Here is a 24796-nt window from a genome sequence, read left to right on the forward strand (position 1 = left end):
CCAGGTGGTGGAGTGCTCATTTGGCCGCTTGAAAGGACGCTGGAGATGTCTCCTGACCCGCCTGGATGCGGGCCCCAACAACATCCCCCAGATTGTGGGTGCCTGCTGCACCCTGCACAATTTGGTGGAGAGCAAGGGGGAGACCTTTTATCAGGGCTGGGCTGTGGAGGCCGGCAGGGCCGACCTGCAGCCACCCGCTGCCCCCAGTCGCCAGGTGGACCCCGAAGGGACCCGAGTCCGGGAGGCCCTGCGGGCCCACTTCGATGATGAGGCCACGGGGTGAACTCTGCCAGGCCCCCCACTGCCCATCCCTTCCTCCACAACACTCCCTGCCCTTACTCCCACACCACGGAGCACACAACATCCCCCCCCACACACTTTTCCTGGACAAATGACAGCACACACGTGTGGCTGAACTTAAACTGGTTTTTCTTTTAGAACTTTTTTTTTTAACTATAATTAAAACAAGAACAGACTATATACAAGACCTCTTCTAACAAAAGTATTCTGTACAAATAAAACAATAATAAAAAAGATTGCATAGAATGGATACGTTCTTCAATAAAAAAAACCCAGGGATTATAAGGAAGGGGAGAACTATTTACATGGGGGGGGGGGCAAAGAGGGGGCACAAATACATGTCGCAACAGTCTTATAAACTATATACAAGGGGTGGGGCCCACGTCCCGGGCCCCACGCCCCTATAGTCCGGCACTGGGGGTGGGCGGTTGGGAGCCCCGCCTTGGCCGCAGCCCTGTCCGGGGCTGGCTGGGGGCCGGGCGGACCGGAAGATATGACTGGCGAGTCTCAGCTGGCCCCAGGTGTCCCTTGGCGGTCCGGCCCTCGGTGGTGGGTGGCAGGGCAATGGCGGATTGGACAGCGACATGTGGAGCAGCAGGTGGTGCGGCGGGTGGAGCAGGCAGGGCGGGCGCTGCGGCGGCCGGCACGGCATGGGGGGCCAGGTAGTCCACCAAACGGTTGAATGTCTCCATGTAGGCCCCCCATGCCTCTTGGTGCCAGGCCAGCTCCCACTCCTGCAGATCCAGGTGGCGTTGGTCCACCCGCAGGCGCTGCTCCGTGACCTCCAGCTGCCGACGATGGATGGCCAGCAGCTGGGGGTCCGTCACCGTCGGGTGCTGTTGGGGGGTCCGCCGTCTAGCCCACCGTGGGGCCGGTCGGTCCTCCGCCGAGGGGCTTGCCTGGAGCGATGGCCCCAGAGGGGATTCCGGGACCACTGATGCCTCGCTGGCGCTCTCTTCCGGTCCTTCTGATGGTGCAGCTGCGGAACACAGGAGGAGGCAGGGAAGAAGAATGGAGACAGGCGTTAGTGTGGGCCCCGAGCCGTGACCCTTGTCCCCCCACCCCTGTGCTGCAGGTTCGCCGTCCCCATCCCCGGGAGATGCTACTGGGAAGGATGGGGTTCAGGGGTCCCCCTGCACTGCACCCCGTCCCCTTGAGGGAGTGACTCTCACTTCACTCAGCAGGGTCTGACAGGAGAGGTTTCTTGGGCCACAGATGCCTGGTTTCTCTCAGGAGTGACCGCACAGCAGTCAGAGACAGTCCTTCCAACCCATCGTGGGGAGAAGACCCCAAGGGGTGCCCCTCTGGGGTGTGGCTTTCCCCCTCCTCAGGCTGGCTGCCTTCCAGCTCTCCCTTCCCCTAGCCTCTACCTGCGGCCTCTGCCCCGATTCAAAGCCAGCTCGGCTCCTCCCTCCTCTTTGTTCAGGGCAGAGGTGTCACCTGCCAGCTGTAGCCCCAGGATCATCCTTTGCCCCTGAGAGCTATTCAGCTGGTTGCTCATATCTAGCCTGAGTCTCCCTTTTGCACTCCCCCGACTCCATCACATGCTGCTGCTGCAGGGTGTCCCACCCCCTCCTCCTGGGAGACCCTCGAGGTTCCGCTCCCCCCTGCCCCGGGGATGGGCCTTGGCACTGTCGTGGGGGCGGGGCGGGGGCAGGGGCTGATGCACTGCTGTGAGGGACATGGCCCTGCTGTCCTTGGGGCCATGGCCATGTGGGCATGTGGGGGGCCCTGGGCACATATCTATTACCCCCACCCCTCAACCCCGGGGGTGTACACCAGAGGGGGGTACATACCTGTCGGTCCACTCCCACGGTCCGGAGATCCCCGGGGGGTGGATGCCCGGCTGCTGCTCCGGGAGGGCGGGAGGAGGATCTGCAGCCCGGACTCTGCAGAGGAGGAGCCCCCCTCCTCCTCCTCCTCCTCCTCCTGCTGCGATTGCCCAGGGATGGGCTCCGGGGGGGCCCCCGGGGTGCGGGGCTTACCTCCGGGATGGACTCCGGCTGCAGGGCCTGCTGGGGCTCATCAGTCGAGATATCAAGGGTGGCCGGAGGGGAGAAGGTGTGCCAGGGGCCCAGGATGTCCCTGAGCTCCCTTTAAAAGGGGCAAGTGACGGGGGCAGCCCCAGATCGGCCGGCCGCATCCCGGGCCCGGGCATAACCCTGCCGCAGCTCCTTAACCTTACTCCTGACATGGTCAAGAGTCCGGGCAAGGTGACCCCGGGCGGCCAGGCCCGCGGCCAGCCGAGCGAATGCATCCGCATTCCACCTCTTGCTCCCCATTACCTGGAGCACCTCCTCCTCGCTCCAGAGCCCCAGCAGGTCCCGCAGCTCTGCCTCCGTCCAGGAGGGGCCCCGCTGCCGCTTCCCAGCCTGGCTGCCGGGCTGGCTGGCCTGGCTGCTTTGGCTCCCCTGGGGGGGGTCTTCCCTGGGGGGGCTGGGGGGGGCGCTGCCGGGCAGCCATGGCAGGTGCTGGCCCTGTTCTGGGTGGCTGAGGGACGTGCAGGCTGGCCGCATGTCTAGGCTGCCGCCTGCACGTTCCCCCAGCTTCCTGCACGGGAAGGGAGGGGGAGGGGACCTTTAAGGGACTGCTCCACACGGCCACCATTGAGCTGAGGGACTGGAGAGAGCGCCTCTCAACCCCTCAGCTGATGGCCGCCATGGAGGACCCCGCAATTTTGACATTGCAAGACGCGCAACGACTACACGGTCCCTACTTTGACGTTGAACGTCGAAGTAGGGCGCTATTCCTATCTCCTGATGAGGATAGTGGCTTCGACGTCTCGCCGCCTAACGTCGAAGTTAACTTCGAAATAGCACCCGACACGTGTAGCCGTGACGGGCACTATTTCGAAGTTAGTGCCGCTACTTCGAAGTAGCGTGCACATGTAGACTTGGCTCTAGTGTGGGAGAGGATCATTCTTGCCAGAATAAAGCACTACACTAAAGTTGTTGAAAAAATATTTTGTGATAATGTAACTATGGACTGTATCATGAGGCATATGCACAAGGAGGCTGTTATGTTTACACAAGCACTTTCAATTCTAACATTTTCCTGTTTGTGGGCATTTGTGTTTGCAACTTTAATAATGAGCTTTCAATGTAGTTTATATGGATATGTGTGAAATAATTGTAGAGAATTTAGGCCGGATTCTGGGTCCACTGAAGTTAGGGGATATTCCCCTAACTTTCCAGTATAGCCTTCAAAGAAAATAGTTCATCATTCGCTTTACAATATACATGTATTTCAGAAACAAAATATATTTCTTGCCCATAGGTTTGAGTCCTTCTGAATGTGCAGATAATATTCTAGAAGTTATTCAGTTTCTGATTTGCTACCAGTGCAAACATAATTTCTGGATTTACTCTAATTGTGGAAAAAAACAATTCAGTGCTGTGAAAGAGTAGTTTTACCTTAATCAGAGACATTTTATATGTATGAATAATACTTGGCATAATGGAGTCATGATGTCAAATGTGACCTCCAGGTGCTTCCATAATGTAAATATTAATAAAATGAATACTGATCTTACAGTGGTCATACCAGTTTTCCAAAACCATTTGGAGGTAACTTCTTGTAGTCTTTGAGGTATTTTCATATGGTATTATAATAATAAAAATAATATTAAGATTTAAACATTATTCACATTTGGGTAACCTAATGGTTATATCACATTCGGAGTCTCCAATTCAAAAAATATAATTGTTCCTTCTTCTCCCCTTTGCAAGACTTATCCCTCCTTCTTAGGACTCCCATTCACTCATCTGGCAGGTTCCCAGTACTCTATCTCCTAGATAATCCCAAACAGAATTCTTTGATATCATCTGAAATAAGGGCCTGTAACTCTCCCATCTCTTAAGTGTGACTGTTTCCTTCTCTCCACTGCTCATTTGGACATAGTATGAAGAACTGTAATATTAACTGACATGCGCAGCCAAATGAAACATCTCTGAGTGGCCCAGGTGTTGGCCTGTTATGAGAAGCTGAGTAAATTCAAGTCTCAGATGGGCCATGCACTTCTGAGAATTCAAAATTCCCCCTTCTACCCTTCTGACTCTATAATGAAAATTTTAATGTTAGTGACCCTATGTGGCATTACCTGGACTTCACACCTACACCCCTGACAGACCCTGCAGTGGGAATAAGAGTTTGTCTATTAGTCCACAAAAGAACTCTTCTCCAGCCAAACTTTAAGGAGAACTGTGGCTGAAGAGAGGGTCATGTGCTTCCATAGTGTTTGCTAATGCTTCAAGTCTATGAGTGCATGTAGCTTGGATAAGCATCCAGGCTACACTGTATTAGGTATTTCTCACCCACCTCTCAATTTATATGGAGCATGACTCTACTGAGGCTGCTTTATATCATGCTTTTATGGTTTGGCTATTGAGATACTAGTTTGTAACTTCTGTTATACATAGAATGACTGAATCCATACTTAATGTTTTGAATTTGTCTCAACGTTATTCCCTAAGATATTATCATAGGTGAGAACAATTGAGTATAAATGAGATTCAATCCCATAGTGTTCACATCTTAAAAATCAGCAAATGTTTGGATACATTTTTGGGAAAAAGGTCGGCTTGTGTGCTATCACACCATAAACTGGTAATAATGGGAGCCATTATGCCACCAGTTAAATATTCACTTAAATGCTGGCTGTGGGATTAAGCATTGTTTCCTGTGAAATCAGCATGTCCATAAGTGTATACAAGGTGATAAATTGACATATGTGTGACCATGCATATTTGTATGTCAGCATAGAATCCTGTAAATGCAGGGCTGGAAGAGACCTCAGGAAGTTACCTCCTCCATTTCTCCATGCTGAGGCAGGATTAATTCTACCTCAACCACCCTTTACAGATATTTGTTTGATCGCATATATATTTATGTATTTGTTTTCTCTTAGCCTTCCCCAGGCCAGTATTGTCAAAGGCAGCAGTCGTAATGCTATTGTGACAAATTTCAAATTTATAACATTGCAAAATCATGCTGCGTTACTCTAGACATTAATGCTTCAAGTTTGTCTGCAAGAGATTTTCAGGAATGCGTGAGGCTGTCGAAATTCATGGAAAATTATCTCCTGAAAATTTGAAAGCCATGCAAATGAAGTGGCAAAGATTTTCTTGTTAACTTGCTCAAAAACACATTAACTGGTTTCAGCCAACACTTTCTCTAATGGATTATCATAGCACAGCTACTTATCATGATGTTTTTCTAACTGCAAGAGAATGGAAAAAATAAAGATGCCCTCGTAAGTTTCTACTTGTCTGTGAAATGGGATGGCTGTAATGCTATACAACTAAAATAGAACACTACTTCTGCGGCCACACAAGCCCCATCTTTTGGAAGGGGCATGGTAGTGAAGGATTACAGCAGATGCTAATGAGGCGCTGCCATGCACTTTGAAAGCGCCTCTTTCTAAACCCACACCTCCCTTCTAGCTGGGAGACTTTTGAAACAACCCCTTGATTTTCAAAGCCTCTTATTCTCATTTGGTTTTGGGAAGAAGGGGCTCTTAAAATCAGGGGGTCCTTTTGAAAGTCCCCCGGATACACGGGCAGCATGTGTTTCAAAAGCAGCACTTTCAAAGTTCACGGAGCTGCCATTTATGCTAATGAGGTGCTGTATATTCATGGTAGTGCCTCATTAACATCTGCCGAAGTGCCTCAATACTATGCCCCCTCTGAAAGGAGAGGGCTAGTGTGGCCACAGCATAAGAGTAACGCTTAGTTCAGAAACTACACAGGATTTTGTCATACGTCTATACTTTAGTCCTACAAGTTTAACTTGAAAATCTACCCTTGCTGCATGGGTGCCTGTCATGTGGACACAGGTTTGTAAGTCTGATTTTTTAAAAAAAAGTTATATTATCCCAGCATAGTTATGTTATAAATATTTAAATGCTCTTTACAATGTGTATTTTAGTCCTCTTCCTCCCACTGTAAAGCAGTCATCTCCCCAATAACTGTCGATTTTTTTGCTGGCTGCATAGCTGATGTTTACATTTTTAAATTCAAGATTTTTTGACAGCCAGTTTCGGGAACAGAGCTTTCTATTCAGGTTGTCAGTTTTACACATTAAATAGCCACAGCCAGAGCTTTCACCTCCCAGATGTTGAAAATTGACATGTGACTGTATGCCTGAACAATTGTTATATTCATAAAAATGTACTTTTTTTCCATTTGTACATTAATTTGGGAATATTATGAAGTAACAAAGAACACTCTAGCTATGTAGAAATTCTGGTACCAAGAAGGGAGACACGTTAATACATTATCTCTGGGCAACCTATCAGTCCTGGTGTGCAGAAGTCAGTGTGGTGAAAGCTTTTAAAAGCATAGCATTGAACTGTAAAATCATGACAACTTAAATATGCTTAAGTAAATAGAAATACTCTGTCACCTTTGACTTAACTAGCCTGTTGTGTTTGTCTGCCTTTGCCGATCTAGGCTACATCTTGTCTGGTTTGACAGATTTAGTAAGTAGCCTTCATATTACTGCAGTGGGTACACAGTGCTTAACTTTATATTCTATTCTGCAATCCTAAGAGTGTGTATTATTAAATATTGCTATGACATTCACTTGAGAAAATTTCTTGAAAAACACAAAAAGGTCTTAGCATTCAAGTTTGATGTTCTCTCTGCCTGCATGCATAGGATGGCAAGTTATAACAACCCGTTAAAAACAGGAAAATAAAAACATAGGTCAAAGAAGAAGAAATAAAAAAAGAAATAAATCCAGTGTGAGTAAACAGAAGAATATGAAAGAAACCAAGACAGTGGCATGTTGAATGGGGACTGTCCAAATTCCTTCCAGAGTGTTGTAGAGATGGGTTCCAGTACACAATGACCTCTGTTTGTCCTAAATGTAGAGCAGTAAGGCTATGTCTACACAGCTGCGTTATTTGAAAATAAGCTATTCCAGAAGAGAGATTTTGGAATAGCTTATGTTGAAATAATGCTGCTAAAACCAAAGGCTGTGTCTACACTACGCAACCCTTCTGGAAGGGGTATGTAAATGCAGCGGATCAAAAATGCTAATGAGGCACTGATATGACTATCCAATGCCTGATCTGCATGATGGTGGCCACTCACCACATCGAAAGTGCTGCTTTCAAAATGCAAACTAGTCAAGTAGATGGGGCTTCTTCGAAAGGAAGCCCCGCTTTCAAAAGCACCCTTGTTGCTAAAACAAATAAGGAAAAAGGGTGCTTTCGAAAGCAGGGCTTCCTTTCAAAGAAACCCCATCTACATGGCTAGTTTGCATTTCAAAAGCAGCACTTTTGATTTGGCGAGTGGCTGCCATTATGCAATGACACATTGAATGTTCATATCAGTGCCTCATCAGCATTTTTGACCCACTGCATTTACATTCCCTTTCCAAAAAGCAGGGGTAGTGTAGATGCAGCCAAAATGTATTTTGAAATAGCACTCAGAGATTTTGAACTAGAACATCCAAACACAATAGGCATATTAAGAAATAGAGCCATTGGACACACTATGGCTATGGCCACACTTGGCCAAAACTTTGAAATGACCATGCTAATGGCCAAATTGAAGAATACTAATGAGGCACTGAATTGAATATTCAGCACTTCATTAACATTAGCATGCTGCCAGCCACGGCGCTTTGAAAGTTCCTCTTTTAAATGTGTGCGGCTCAGAGCAGCTACACAGAAGTCCTTTTTGAAAGTAACCTGCACATTTCAAAATCATCTCATTCCTCTCAGCTGAAATGTGCAGGTTCCTTTCGAAAAGGACCTCTGTGTAGCCGTACCGAGCAGAGCATGTTCAAAAGAGGTACTTTCGAAGCGCTGTGGCTGGCAGCATGCTAATGCTAATGAGGCACTGAATAGTCAATTCAGCACCTCATTAGTATTCTTCAATTTGGCCATTAGCATGGCCATTTTGAAGTTTTGGCCAACTGTGGCCAGAGCTTATGACATATTTTGATATAGCCTTTATTCCCTGTCTACATAGCCCCTCTTTTAAAATAGTTATTTTGAAATAGGCACTATTTCTTGTGGAATGAGGCTTACCTGTTTTAAAAGAATCCAACTGCTATTTTGAAACTATTTTGGAATAGCAGTTGTGTAGATGCTAGCAAATTTATTTTGAAATAATGGCTGTTATTTTGAAATAGCTTTGCTGTGTACACCTACCATCTGCAACGCCGCAGTCCTCTGGCTATGATAGGATGTGCTCCAGAGATCAGGGTCTGGGTGCATAGCAGGAAAAATGGTGAACAGCTGGCAAGGCTGGGAGTGGGAGTAGTCAGGTAGAGGCTGGAGTTCCAACCCTCATTTTATCTTCAATAAATAAATAGTACAGCCTCATATTGATTGTATATATATCCCCAGAAGTTCCAAGGGCAGCTGTAGACTGGGTACTGTAGCTTCCATAGAGATGTGATGCTAGGGTCTGCGTCAAGAGCCAGAGATGGTGAAGCCAAATACCCTGGCAGAGATGGTTTTCCCTGCTAGATGCAGTATGGGTGAAAACAAGTCCTTGCCCTCACAAAAAACCCCCTTCAAAGGGGGTACATTAAGGTAAGTTGGGGATAGTCTTCTAATGGCAGTGTGAGTGGCCATGGCAATTCTGTGGCTGACACAATGCAGCCAAGAGAAAATTAGGGAAATGCTTGAGGCCCAAGCCAGCAGTGGGGATGGCAGCAGCCCTTGACAGGACCAGTGTCAGGTAGGTGCAGTAAGAGTATGATGGAGGTTCAAGCCTGGCACGGGAATTAATTCAGCTTTGTGTGGTTTGCCCCAGGCCACAGAGCCAGCTAATGTGACAGTCAGGAGTTTTTTAATTCCTGGTCCTGGTTCCAAGTTTAGACCACAGGTACTTCATAAGGAGGTCCTGAGAGGCAAATGCTGAAAAGATGTTTATGCAGTTTGAGGCAGGAATCTAAACACACAGGCTGTCTCTACACTACAAAAATAACTTTGAAGTTAGCAATTTTGAAGTACAGCATCTACACACACCCTTCTTCGAAGTTAAATTTCAAAGTAGGACATTACTGCATTCCCGGGAATGTAGTAAGGACTTCTAAGTTGGGCACCCTACTTCAAAGTTAACTTCAATATAAGGGAAAATGTGTGTAGACTTTCTGCTGGCTACTTTGATGTAGTACCTAACTTTGAAGTTTACTTCGAAGTTAGTTCCCAATGTAGACACACCCACACTGAAAGAGCCAATCAAATGAAATAAAAAGCAACAGCAAAGAATACACTGAACTCTAAAAGACAGCATCTAGAATCAAAGATATTGTAATGACACTGAGGCAGATAAAACCAAAGATTATTGTTGGATGAAAGTGTTAGGGATATTAATGCTTTAGTTTTCTTTGAATATAGTTATGAGACTGCAGTTGAATATTTGCTGCTTCATGTTACATGATCCTAAAATATTAAGTGAAACCTAAGTACCCCATGGGCATTTTCTGTCTCCTATTAAAACTGTGGGAAGTACTCATGTTAACTTCAGTAAGCACAAGCACGTGTCCCATGTTTTTCATTAGTCTCTATGGTAATGCAGAAGAGTTGATTTTCCTGTCCCCTGCTATGCAGATATAATTTCCATTATTATTAAAGGGGACTAGCATGTTCATGAAGAAAATAATAGACTCCACTGAATTGAAATTACAATCACTTTATTAATTCCACATTGTGTACAAATGAATTGCATCCTGTCTTATAGAGTTTAATGCTGAATGATTCTTTAAAGCTTTTTATGTTGATGAGCACATATATCATCGTATGTGACAACTCACCAAAAATACACATCAAAGTTGTTCTTCCCACCAAATTGTTTTCATATATCTAGCAAAAGCAGACGAGACACAGGAAGAATAGGCAGATAACTAGTAAAAGATTCACAGCAGGAGAAAGGTGTTACAATTATTGGAAGCAGCAATGTATATAAATGAATACAGAAGCTACTGAAATCTTTCAGTATTTTTATAGAATGAGCTAGAGCACCTTAGAACATGCAGAGACTCCTGAAAGAGATGAGAAAGCTCTAGAAGCCATGTCTCTAGGTTCATTTCATATGATCTGCCTCTGAAATGAAGGATAGTACATAAAGTTTCAGAGAGGTAAATGGAATCAATGATTTACCCGTGATTCCTTCAAGAAATATACTTAGAAATTCTAAAATTGAGAGCAGCATGTGCTAGTTTCTTGGAAGAATGATGCAAGGCTTTAAAATGAAGTTTAAAAATGCAGATTGTATAATTTCCTTTGAAAGAAGGGATGGGTAATTCCTTTGTAATTATACATGGAGGAATTAATTATTCTCTAATGAGCTCAAATAAAACTTCATTTCATGGTGCAGTCTTTTCTTTTCTTAATTAAAAATATCCAAGAGCATATTTCTAATAGGCTATGATTTTTCTCTTTGGAGTATTGCTGCAGTAATGCTTGTTTCATCTTAGTATGTCAACACCGGGGTGGCAGATCCTCTGTTTGAACAACCCAGCTCATTACAAGATGAATTATGTCTCAACCAATGCATGGGCACCAGGATCAGAGATGGCTGTAAGGATCCAATCCCATTCTCAGTGAATTAAGTGGCAAGATTGCCAACAGAGCTGTGTCACACCCTAAGGAGCATTAGTTCCTTCTACCACTCCTCCACGTTCTGTGATGTGGCAGTTTGCAGTCACAAGATTGGTTAGGGAACAGTTACTGCTACGGGCTAGTGCTCCCAAAAGTGTATAACCTCCTGGGCAGGGAGGGTATGTTGAGAGAAGAGCCATGACCTTGCTCATCCTCACACTGGACAGATTGGATGACTGATCAGAATGCAATACCTTTTACTAGCTGCTGAAAGGACAATGGATCTCCCACTGGGAGTCAATTGAAGCTAGAGTCTCGAGAATGATTTGGATCAAGTCTCCTGAACCAGAATTTGTCCTTCAGTGGGTTGCTACATATAGGGCTTATCTACACTACCTCCCTACTTCAAAGGGAGGATGGTAAGTAGGGTGTTGGGAGTTTATTAATGAAGTGCTGTGGTGCATATGCAGCACTTCATTAAACAAATTCCCCTCTGCGGCAACTTCAAAGTGCTATCTTGCGTCTAGCCATGGCTAACCTGCTGGTACTTTGAAGTGCTTGGGCAACTGTGATGTCCCTTTACTCTTACTCAGTTGCCTAAGCACTTCAAAGTACCGGTGGGTTAGCTGCGGCTAGACAAGAGATGGCACTTCGAAGGTTAACACTTCGAAGTTCCCACAGAGGGGAATTTGCTTAATGAAGTGCTGCATATGCACTGCAGCACTTCATTAATAAACTCTTAGCACCCTACTTACCGTCCTCCCTTCAAAGTAGGGAGGTACTGTAGATGCAGCCATATAGTTCCAAGTAACAAACAAACACAAGCAAATAATAACAAAAAAAAAAACCAAACAAAAAACCAAACAAAAAAGCATCCCCAAACCACACACTCAGGAAAGATTTATACATTTATACATATTTAGCAAAGAAGATGGAATTCTAGTGGCTACAAGCATTAGATATTAGCTGGATAGTGTCAGCATTCTGGAGTACAGTAGTAATTTTATATCTGCAAAATAGAGAGATCCTTCGAGCAAGTATTTGTCTCAGCACTTTCTCTCTTGAATTGATGGTAATTGTCTGTTTTCCTGGTATGTATGTGGGAGACTATAAATAAATACTCTATAGCTAACTAAACGTGTTGGTAGCACTCTTGTATGTGTTCATGAATCAGTGAATAATGAAGTTAATTTTGTGGCAGTACAAGTTATGATATTAATAATATTGAAGACATTGATCATGAGCTGTATCATACCAATATGTATTAGATATTGTGAGTTTTGGGAGTTCATTTCTGACTGAAACTTGTTTTGATATGGAGAAGTACTGTAAGGCTCTCTCTGCTACTTATGGCCTGTGTTAAGGCAGTATGGGAGCCTTGAAGTATTAACACAAGTCATCTGTACAACCACTGGTGTAAAAGATCTGGTATGGGGAGGATGCAAAGACAATATAATTAGCATATAAACATGTTGGATGGAGGAACTGTGGTGGCAACTTCAAGCAGAGGGGATGTTTGCAAGTACGCTTCTACAGCCTGGCCAAATGGTTGAGAGGAATTTCACTGTCCTTGAACTTCCTGTCGTACAGTCTAATTAATGGGGTAAGTCTCATGCAAGGGAAGTAAATGTTGCCACGTCTGGGTAGAAGTAAGTTTTCCAGTAAGCATGTGTTGCTGTTAATTCTAGGATCAGGTCCAGTACTGGAATCTGATTGGGAAATACTGATTTCCCCTTTGTAAAATACACATTTTTATTACAATTCTCACTACTCTAAAAATAGGAGGCCAGCTTCCAGACATAAAGGAAATGTATAAAGAAGTACAGGTGTGGAAAGTAGTTTTATATTTCCAACAGTGGTGAGAACTCCTAAGCAGAAACTTAAATTCAGTGTATCCTCTTGATTACGCCACTCTGTCAATTCAACTAGAGCCTATATAATTATGAGTGTAATGATTTTGAACCTCCACATGAATGCAGCCTGCTGAAGCTTGACAATTGCTTTATATTATCATTCACATCTCCTACAACAGAGGAAATGTTAGTTGGAAAAGCTATGCTCTCAGACTTTGAATGTCACTTAGGTCTGGGCTTTGACAGTGTACAATAAGGTCTCAGATTACCAGAGGGTTCCATTTGTACACCCTTGTGTAACCTAGATTTTGCATAAGTGGAGGTCCAGCTTTTTCCCTCGTGGAACATGTGTTCTGCAGCCGGGGAAGCAGCAGAAAGGTAAGTCCTGGGGTGCGGGGAGTTTGGGAGGGTTAAGCCTGGTGGTGGGTTGGAGCAGTGGGAGGTGGAGGAAGGGCTAAGCCTGGGGTAGGTTAGGACTGCAGGGGGGTGAGGGATGGAACTGAGCTGGAGCTGTGTATGTGAATGGTAAGCCAGAGCCCTGCTCAGGTGGTGAGCCGGGCCATGGGGGATTTGAACCAGAGAGCGGGCATTGAATTAGGGTGGGGGGAAGGGGGGTTGAATGGGGACTGCACACGGGGGATTTGAACCAGAGCACTGGTGTGTGTGTGTGTGTGTTTTGAGCTGGAGCCACGTTTGAAGAGTGGTGAGCCGGCAAGGGGATGAACCAGGGCCAGGGAGGTTGAGCAGGAATCGTGCCTGAGGTGTGGTGAGCTAGATTCAGAGGTGGTGGTGAGGGGTGAGCAGGAGCTATTCATGGGTGGTGAACGGAGCTGAGGGTGGGGCCTGAGGCAGGGCCTTGTGGAGTTGCGGGATTGAGCCAGGGCCAGGAGGGAGCAAGTTAAGTGCAACTGGAAATTGTGTAAATCCAGGTTTTACCATAGGAACTGGGGATCAGCAGCTTAAAAGTGGGGTTGTGTACTCTGAGACCTTTCTGTAATATGACGCCAGTTAAATCCTAAATCAAAACAATTAAATTATTTGGAAATATTGGCACCTATGTAGGTCATTTGTTAGAATGTTTCTATACTTAAGAACTTTATTATCTCAAAAACTTGTTTTGATCTTTGACTTTGGATAATCCCAATGAAGGATGAACCCAACAATTCCCACACAAGCAAAATATAATAATTGGCTTTATATTAAAGGTCAGGGAAAATATGACTGTGAGTGACCATTGGATGCACATAGGAGTAAAGGATCAGAGTCCAGAGTTAGAATTCCAGGGATTAACTGGAGTCATATTCAGAAGGTTGGGCTAAGGGTCTAAACTAGGAATTAGAAGTCAGTAGGGAACTTGGGGCTAAAACAGATGCAGCTGAGGTTCAGCTGGTACTACTGACTTCAGATATCAGCCTGCTGATTCCTATAACCAATTGGGTGGCACAGAAAACTTCTATCAGGACCAGTTTTGTTCATGAAATTGCAAGGAGACTGGCTCTGTTGCAGGCTTGTGTCTGAGACTATTGGTTTTGGCCCAGATTAATCTTTGGGGAGAGGAAGAGTTAAATGCACTTTCCATTGATCCTAATCAATTGTAGTTTAAAGGTTATAAAATGCTTCTAGGCATGCCTGCCTCTTTTGGGCATATTTCCAATGTGCTAATATTAATCATGAGCTGTATTCAGTCCAAATGTCAGTGTCTCCCTAGCTCACGATTGAAGAACTTCTGCAAATCTTATGTGGTTCCAGAATGCTTTCCCCACTCTTTGTCCAGTTAGTCAGAGTTGGTGTCTCACAAATAGAAATGGGCATAAAACTGGTTCTGGGTATAGATGTACTCTCATTAGCTGCATCTACATGGCCCCTCCCTTTCAGAAGGGGTATGCAAATGAGTGAGAAGAGAAATGCAAATGAGGCACAGATTTGAATATCTCATGCCTCATTTGAATATCCCCAGGTGATCTAGCTTGTGGAAGAGCTATTTCAAGAAGCCAGCACAGCTGTGGATGGGGTTCCTTTGAAAGGAACCCCCCCCGCTTTTGAAAGAACCCTTCTTCCTGAAAAAAACATAGGAAGGAGGGTGCTTTTGAAAGGGGGTTTCCTTTCAAAGGAACGCTGTCCAAATGGGTGCATAGGTTTCTGGAAATGTCTCTTCTGGAATCCAGATCATGTGGAAATACACAAATGAGGCATGAGATATTTAAATCCACAACTTATTTGCATTTCTGATCTCACTCGTTTGCATGCACTTTCCAACAGGCAGGGGCTGTATAGACGAAGCTAGTGTGAATGGAGCTGCTTTTCAGTGGTGATGTACTATTATACGTCCATGAGTTCGAAATATGTCTCTGGTAGATTGTGTGGTCATAGTCCACCACATAAAATCTGTTAGAATGCTGTCATAAGCTTTATCTAAGTCTATAACAGGGGCCTGCAACCTGCAGCTCTGGAGCCAAATGTGGCTCTTTAAGAACTTCTTTGTGGCTCCCAATGCTATAATTGCAACATTTAAACATAAAATAAAATTTAATAAAATAAAATAAACACCTGATTATTTTTGATGAATGGTGAACATCTAAAAGCTCAGAATTGAACAACTCATATCTAAATAGCAACCAATATATGATCTTGAAATTTGGGATAAATCCCCTTTAATATGAGTAGCGCACTGTGGAGTCTGGTACCGTATCTGTGTTTTAGTAGTGTTGCTTATAAAGTCTTGATTAGGAAAAGGAAACTTGCAGCATTCCTGCTGTGAATGGCAACATGCATTTTAAGAAAGAAAAGTGAAATGTGAAATAAAATTGGCATAATTAAAGTGGGATTGGAATGCCTTCAAAAAGGAGGAAAATCGAAGATGAAAGCTGAGACTTTCAAGCTGAATGGACTCAATCCTTTGCATTTATATAGAGTTCAGCTGGGCTCCCTGTATGTCTAATTTGTAATGAAAAATTTGCCAACAACAAGAAAGGCAACCTTGAAAGAATATGTAAAAAGTTGGTGAATGTCCTGCAATAAACATGTATTACATTATAAATAATCTTGTGTTCTGTTCTTAAAATAGGGGTTATAAAAAGTACAGTATGTTTTTTATTAAGGACTGTCTTGTGTTCACATTCATTGCGGCTTTTGGATTATTGAATTTTTTTACTGAATTTGGAAAAATAGGGTTAGGGTTGCTATTTTTGGTTGCCGACCCCTAGTCTATGCTGTATATTATTTGATGTGGTTCTTCCTGTCCTTATGCAATATTCTAGCTGAAAACAGTATATTATCTATTGTTTGCTTTCCTGACATAAACCCAAAATGAGTCTTTTATTTGATACTCAACTCAGTTACAAAGTCTTTTCCTGATAATTATTTCCAACCATTTAATTGTATGACTCATTAACTTTATGAGTTTGTAATTCCTTTGCACGTAACTTTTACACTCGAAGATAGATACCAGCATGTTCTTCCTCTGCTCATTGGGCATTTTTCCAATTTGGGGGAATAAGTGGTTGAAATTTACCATCATCCCTGCCCTCTCAAGGCCTAATGCTTGAAATGCTTCACTTGGTGCTGTATGGTCCAATTGCCTTCCCGTGTTTTGTCTTCAGCACAGTCTCAGAATCTATCAGTGTGATAAGTTCTATGAGGTTGTTGGTTGCACACATGATTAACTCAGATTCTCTTAAAGGATCAGTTTATCCAACCCTGAATGATTTTGCATTCTTTCACCAGTGCTTTTATTAGCCAAATTCTGATTCAGAAATCAAAGTGTTTTGTTTTTTTTTTAATATTCATCTAGTCCAGGGGTGGCCAACTAGTTAGGGACTAAGAGCCATGTGGATAGAGTGCAAAGAGCCACATATATATTTATGTTTATCTATCTCCTCTATCTAGATATAGATAGAGTAGATAGCTAGATAGAGTGTAGATATAGCTAGCTAGCTAGATAGATAAACATAAATATATAATACATGGCTCAGTGCCCTTTCCCAGAGCCAGGCACCCTGAGGTTCACTCCCCCCTGCTCTAACTCAATGCCTCTCCCCCTCCCCCCGCAAGAGCCAGGTACCCCCAGCCCACCACTCAAACTTGATTCTGGTGCCTCATTGTCACATGCTTCTCCCATCAAGCACTGGGGCACGTGCACAGAGCAGTGGACAGAACTCCTGGCATGCAGCTCCCAGCAGCAGTCACATTTACTTGCTCAAAGAACCACAGGTTGGCCACCCCAAACTAGTTCTTATACTTAAGTTTGGACTTTTTGGCTACTCCTCATTAGCAAAGACGAAATAACAAAATGTTTTCATGCTCCCAAATATTTGCCAGTTTAGATGCACCAGAAATGGCTTTCACCCATCGTTACTTGAACTTTACGACTATGTTTTTTTTTCAGAAAAAGAATTAGATTTCAAAGACCTTTAAGCACCCTTAAGTCAATTAGATAGGTGTCTAAGTACTTTGCTGGAAGGGATTAAGTGCCCAAAGGCATATTTTAATATAACATTGATCTTACTCAACTGAGCATGTTCATATAAAACACAACGATATATGGTAAATAATACTTAGTTCTCGTTTTGTGGAGACAAGGAACAACAGTCAAATCAGGAGAAAACTTAGTCTTGAATTTTGCTGTTTGTTATTAACAAACGAGAACATAATAGAAAGAGAGAAGAAAGATTTTATTTTTCAAAGAGGTTTGACTTTTGCACATTAAGGTTTGTGCACACCTGTGCAGGCCTCCTTATGCTTGTGTTTATGCCAATGCTGGGTCAATAGCATGGTGGAGATTCAGCCTGTTTACAGCATCTGAAATTTCCATATGTCCCTCTTTCTGCTTTTTTTTTTAAGTACAATCTAATAGTTTCTAAGGACTTAATAGTTTAAAACATAAATTACAAATGCATGGCAAATTACCCATCAAAACGTAAGGTTGAAATCCTGGAACTTTTGAAGTCAGTCAATGGAGACTTTGCTACTGACATCAATGGTGGTGGTTGGTTGGTTGCATTTATTAAAACAATTCCTAGCAGCTAGTCAAAAACAAGCTTCCATTGTGCTAGGCACTGAAACACAAGAAGATAGGGGAAGAGTAGAAGAGTTCCCTGGCTGAAAGGGATTATACTCAATGAAAAAAAAGACAAAGGAAAGAGAAACTGTAACCAGAATGGTGATTTATAAACCTCATGCTAGTTTTCTTGATTTTGCCCGCGTGCAGGTTCAATCTCTCTAGCCTGATAACCTTAGAACTTGCCTGTTGTTGAACCAATGCTAAACCAAACCATTTTCTGAAGTATGGGAAGTCAATATTGTCTAGCAGCATTGCTAACACTTCCACTGCTTACTGGTCTCTTAAAAGACATTTTGGAGTAAATTAGAGCAAAATAACTGCACAGAACACTGAGAGCCAGGACAGATGGCTATAAACAAACTTTATTGGGACACTGGGAAACTTGATCACAACACAGGATAAGTGGGCATCCAACTATTTAAAATCATGTCACACCACAGATGTTGCCAGAGAGTGCAGAGAGTGCCAAACTATAGAGATTCAGCCTGTACCTCAAAGCAAGGGAATGGGTTAATTTATCAACATTTAATCCAAATATGTAAAAGCACCCATGAAAGCAACTGACTACATCATTTAGGTGTATCACATACCGAAGAGGGTAACAGCAAATACTGTAATGAATTTTTCCATTTCATTTTATCCTCTAGAGAAGACAATTGGGAAAGCAAAATTTGTTAGTGCTTGTTGCTAGTTACTGACACATACAAACTTCCATCAGAACATCTTTTTATGAATAAGTGAAAATAATTCAAATTACACTCAAATTATATTACATTTCTCATCCTAAATGTGTTCAAAGAATGTTAAATACCTACATAAACTAAGTTTCCAGTTGGTTTAATATTCCTTTAAATGAATTATAATTATGTATTCATTCTTTAAAATATATTGACACCAATAAATTTGCTATAATAAAAGACACATCTTGCCCTTGAAATTAATTGATTATTTGATTTCACGTGGTTGATCCAGAGAGCACTCCAGCAAGGCTTTTGGTTCAAGCCTTTAGTTGACAAAGATTCAAAGTATGAGAGAGGATCTTTGTTTAGCTGATTTTTTCAGTATTACTTCAGGATTTTCTAATCTTATCCTCTCACTTTGTTGAAATGCTGAACACAATTTAAAAATCAGTTTTCTGAAAGGAAGAAGTTGTGATGAACAGTATGCTCAAGTAAAATAATCGTTCTTCATTTTTTCTGGTAGCTTGCTTTCACAAAACACTCTTTGATGAACAACCCTTTGGGAATAAGGATTTAAAAGTCTTTCACTTCAGTTCAACAACTGAGTTAAAATGCAGTTGTCAGATTTTTGGTAATGCTGTCAATTAAAAACATTAATTGAGATGAAACTGCCAAATGTATTCAAGTCATTTTAAACACCCATCCCTTTCTGAAAATAAGCTGAAAGGAATTAATGCATGAAAATAAGTAGCTAGATTTAAAATATATATTATTGCTTAACCTTCATTTGCTCCTTGATCTGATTGGTTAAGGACATTTAATTCATTTTGGCTGATAATAGATTTGAAGACATTTACATTTAGGCTATGTCCACACTAGAACGACCTGTCGACAGAAGTTACTATCAGAAGATATCTTCTGACAAAATTTCTGTTGACAGATTGTGGCCAGGCTACAAAGCAGATGGAAAAGCAATCCACTCTGTTGACAGAGCAGCCAGACTTCCTGTTTGCTTTCTTGATAAAATGGTCAACCAGGAGTACAGCAAACAGGGCTACCCAGTTTCCCAGAAGCCCTGTCTTTTGACAGAAGGCTCGCCGGAACATCCAGACTGCCTTTTTGTCAACAGATATCTTTCAACAGAGGCTTCCTGCCTCATGAGGGAACAGCAGAACACTGTTGACAAAAGTGCCACATTCTGTCAATTTGCTGTCAACAGAACACCTTTGGAATCTGGATGTTCCCTGAGTTTTGTCGACAAAATACCAGTTTTGTCAATAAAACCGTCTAGTGTCAATGTAGCCTTAGAAGTAGGGATTTTAAATATATAAAATGGCCACTTTTTTTTTAAATAGAAAGTCTAATTATGCCTATGATTACATTCGATTTTGATTATTATGCATACAAATCTTTACTTTCCTTGTGTATTCTAGCTGAGGTATGGATTATTGATGCTAAGACTGAAGTGCAAAAGAATAACTTGAGAAATGCATGGCTAGGCCAATGCAAAAAAAGTGATGCAGGTTTTTATCACTAAAACACTTATTTGTCATTTTAGCTGCACACAGACTTGGATCCTGGAAGCAGCAAAATCAAGTATATCCTGTCAGGAGACGGAGCTGGAACAATCTTTGTGATCAATGACAAGACTGGAGATATTCATGCTATGAAAAGACTTGACCGTGAGGAAAAGGCAGAATACACTCTAACAGCGCAAGCAGTTGATAGGGATACAAACAAACCTCTGGAGCCACCTTCAGAATTCATAATTAAGGTCCAAGACATCAATGACAATGCACCAGAGTTTCTTGATGGCCCGTATCATGCCACTGTTCCAGAAATGTCTATTGTGGGTATGTACACCTAAACTTATAAAGAGATTGGTAAACTCATCTTTTAAATACACCAGTGATGGGCAAGGGGGGGGGAGGGCAGAGAGGAGGGAGGTATTTATTTCATTCCTCTTTCTAACTTGTATTTTTTTAAATCCCTTCTTGACTGAAGTGCTCAACTGCAGTATAATAGCTTGAGACCCCCAGTAATAAGAAAATGACTACCAGTTATATTAAAATGGCTTTATTTCCACAGCAATACTTCTGTGGCCCAAATGTATAGTCAGTTTCTGGGGTTCTAGAAATCCTGTTACTGAAAAGGATTTATCAAGATATGTTACAACATGCCACTCAAATCCTATTAATATTTTATTGATGTGGAATTATCTAGATATATTTGTACACAGATGTAGTACTTACAAACTGTGGACCTCTGCTCATCTATTTTCCTTCATGTATAACTATAATCAGCCAAAATATTGAAATGAAAGATATTTTGTCTGGAAACTGATGATGAGACTCTTGAGTGGGCTTCCTCCATCAATCATATGATCTGAAAATGAGGGAGGTAGAAGAGACAAATAGAGAAAGCTGAGAAGAAGATAAACGGAATGAATGTGGTAGAAAGGAAAATAATATACATACAAAATCTACTTGTTAATAGGGATAATGTGTTCATTTAGACTTCTTTATATATAGGTTCTTTTATGTGGTTTTGATGGGGATATATTTATTGTGAAATACTGGTGCATACTTTGTTTTCTATAGTTATATATCTGCTGCTGTACCTGTAGACATACCTGTACAGGTATGTAGAAAGATACAGGCACCTACGAATACATTGGAATTCAATGTGTAGTATCTTACTCAGAGAGTAGACTTATTGAAACTAATGTGACTAAATGCAGGGCACTCAGTGTCAGCTAGGACATCAGAATCAGATCCCTAAAGAACAAAGCATAAATTCTACAAGTCTTAAATTGAAAGTAATGTGATTTTCAGCAATTCCTTTACTCTGTCTGTCAAAGCAAGATATACATAAACACTCACTTGAAGGCATGCCAAGCCTCTTTACAAACATGATAGTGCCCTGTCAAAGAGTTTGGAAAACAACATTCTGTTCTGTTGCAGTGAAACACACACAAATATATGCAGGAACGATATATATGGAGCTAGAACTGTCATCTTCCTGAAATTCAGTACAATGAGGTGTATGAGGTCTTTTCAAATCTAGGTGTCACAGACTCAACAGCTCTAGCATACTTACTGAGGGGTTTTCATGTCAATTCTTCTTCTCCGGGTTTGCTATCTTGGTTACTTTCAATCACTTCCACTGAAATTGTTAAGCGTTTTCAGCCTGAATCTCAATTTCTTTACCAAACCACCTATTTAATATGTTAGCCTGGTTTAATTGTATTGTAGCACAAATCTAATGTGGACTTGGTTTCAAATGATATTTTTGTCAAGCTCTAAGCAAGAAAATGGCCTCTACCAGGCCTATGCCTCTGTTGTCCATTACAATGTGGCCCTTAACCATTTTATTTGCAAATTCTATAGTTAACCTTTAAACCCTTAACAACACAGGTGAAAAAAGCCATAAATCATCTAAAAAGACTTTAATTTAGAATTACTGTATGTTTTCAGCACTCTGATGTTATGAAATGAAGTAGAGAGGAGAGCAGTGTTTGTGTCTAAATATCCCTACTTTTCATTTTTTTGTTTGTTTGTTTGTCTGTAGTATTCTCATGGGATGTATGTTCTCAACCTATTACTATACAAAAGCATAAGAAGCAAATACAAAGCATTTGTTGCAAATACAAACCTTAATTCAGAGCTGCTACTCTGGAACACAGAGCATGTGTCCCACTGAATTATATGGATGATGAATAACTATAAACTCAATGCAGCATATGCAATTGTTCCTGTTAACCTGCAAATTGTTCCTGTTAAGTGACTAAAAGTCAAGGCTGGCATTTTGAAGGCGAGAACATTGGTGCTTTACCAGTTTTGCTGTTACTTCTTTAGCTGTTCTTCTTCCTTCCTTTTTACCCAACTAAAAGCTATCTTATTAATGGCTATAGTGAATATAAACTACTTAACTGCCTTTAGGTGTTGTCATGTTCGTTTTCAAATCAGTTTCCATCATCTATCAACACAGAGGGGAAAGGCTGATTTCTTTAAGTTAGTGGGTTGGATTTTTTTTTTCTTTTCTGCTGTGCTTTAAGTATTTTGCTTCCATTCGCTACTGAATTGATTCCTCTTTAAGAGAACTCTACTCCAGTGTTTTGTTTTTTTTTGTATTTCAGTTGTGTGAAACTGTCCACTAACAGAGTCTCAATAAGATTGTGATTTTTAGGTTGACCAAATACAAACTGTGGAAAAATTGGGACAGGTTGGAGGTAATAATTGCCTCTGTAAGACAAAGCTGAAATATCAGGGTGTTTGGTCACTCATTTTGTTTAGGAGAGGTCAGTACTGTACTGAAAATATTCATTCTTAAATGTGCTATAAGAATTCAGAAGGTCCTGAGACCAGCAAGGAACATGTATGGTATGTGTAGTAATTATGTAATGAAAATACTACACAAATCATTTCTGTTTGGATAGCTAGAGAAAATGTTGCACAAGATAAAGTGAGTACACATTAGTTTCTGTTATTCCAAAACTAAAACACCACTCTTTATTGAGATTCCAACACTGTGTAGCTTTCTCTACATAACATACACAGCTGATATATCGTATACTGCTGCATGTTATCATTTCTTTTTTGGCAGCAGCATGCTGGGCACAGTACAAAGCGTTGTCCCCAGGTGCTTCCTATATAAATAGTACATGGATAATACTGTCGGCATGCATTCTTGAATATGTATATCTTGAAAATGGATAACGTATAATTTTTGTGGGGAAGCTGAAGCTTTGCAAATGCAAACCCTCTCTAGAGATCAAATATACTTACATTTACATACATAATCAGAATGAGCATATGCCATATGTTGTATATGATTGACAGCTGGAAAATCCTGTTTCACTGGAGAGACTGAGATGTGGAGGGAAGGAGTTTGTAGGACTTTCCTATTGCAAAATGTGCCAAGTCAATCTCTATTTCAGTCTTGTTTCCTGCAGGAACATTTTGGATTTTCAGGTCTTCTGACTGAAGTCTCTTGCATCTGCACAAACACACACACACGGGCTGAGTCTACACTTGCATTCCTCTTTCGAAAGAGGCATGCAAATGAGGGAAGTTCAAAATGCTAATGAGCAGATTTACATATCTGGTGCCTCATTTGCACATTCTTCTTTTGAAAGAGCTTTTTTCGAAAGAAGAAAAGCAATGTAGGCATGGCTCTTTCAAAAATAAACCCCATCTTCAACAGAAATTTTCTTCCCATAAAAAAGGGAAGAAAGGTTCTTTCGAAGATGGGGTTTACTTTCGAAAGAGCCATGTCTACACTGCTTGTCTTCTTTCAAAAGAAGAATATGCAAATGAGGCACCAGATATGTAAATCTGTGCCTCCTTTGCATTTTTGATTTCCCTCATTTGCATGCCTCTTTTGAAAGAAGACTGCAAGTGTGGATGCAGCCACACACTCTTTCACTCACTCTAGGTTGTGTACAATTGCTGTGTTCAGGAACAATTTCAAATCACTCTTTTTTCTTTTTTTTTTTCCTTTTTTTTTGTTTCACTGAGAAAGGAGTGGGCTTCATGCTCCAGAAAAAGCTCTGGGGAGCACACACAATTCACTTTTACCTGAACCTGTTTCCTTCCTTTCAGCTCTGTCACAGCAATCACCCTTCTAGTCCACTTCAATCTCCCTCTCTCTTTGCTGAGACTGAAGGTTCTGTACTGTTTTAATACTGCTCTGCTCTCCTGAGGAGATAAGGGTTGAGAAGGGGACTGGAAGTCAAATTTGATCGCCGGTCTCCTATATGGCAGCAGTGTTGCTCACAGGAGTACACTTGGGAAGTAGAAAATTACTTGCTTTCAATAGCCTTTAAGCTGCATTCAGCACAAATATGCTTAAGCATCAAGAAACTTCAAGGAACATGTTTTGGTGATAGGTATGGGAAAGAAAGGTGGAGTACCTAGTGGGTCACTTGTTTTTAAATTTGTTCCTGAGCTTACATGCTCTGTGTAACAGCCAGCAATGATTATTGTAATATACAGATGAATGAGCCATCTAAAAACAAATTAGAAGAACCAGGGCAAACGGAACGGATCATGTAGGGTATATTTGAATATGCCTGGGTAAGTCTCCCTTTTGAGATTACCTCTTTGCAGCTCTTCACAGTCTTTCACTTTACAGGTTGCTGCAGGACTGGTAACATGCCTTGAAATGGGTGTTGTAGTTTCTGTGTTTCAGGGGAGGAAGAGTGGGTGAGTTTCGATAGTTCTCTTTTGAGCAAAGGATGCTTAATAGGCTACAGCTTTGCTAATGGTTTGTGTCAGAGGTTCAGAGGAATAAAAATGCGCATTGGAGATAGTGACAGATGCGATGGTGTGGGGAAGAAGGT

The 24796-nt window shown here is 42.0% G+C and overlaps 1 protein-coding gene across 1 annotated transcript in view; it reads left to right on the forward strand.

Annotated features, from left to right (window-relative positions):
• The window catches only part of CDH8 (cadherin 8), a 260715-nt gene that overhangs the window by 68864 nt on the left and 167055 nt on the right, over positions 1-24796 (forward strand). The window contains exon 3 of the mRNA XM_075009191.1: positions 20012-20306. Coding sequence (XP_074865292.1) covers positions 20012-20306 — 295 coding nt within the window. The remainder of the gene's footprint in view (positions 1-20011; positions 20307-24796) is intronic.

This window comes from Carettochelys insculpta, chromosome 14, assembly GCF_033958435.1.
Source record: "Carettochelys insculpta isolate YL-2023 chromosome 14, ASM3395843v1, whole genome shotgun sequence".
NCBI classification, from domain to species: Eukaryota; Metazoa; Chordata; order Testudines; family Carettochelyidae; genus Carettochelys; species Carettochelys insculpta.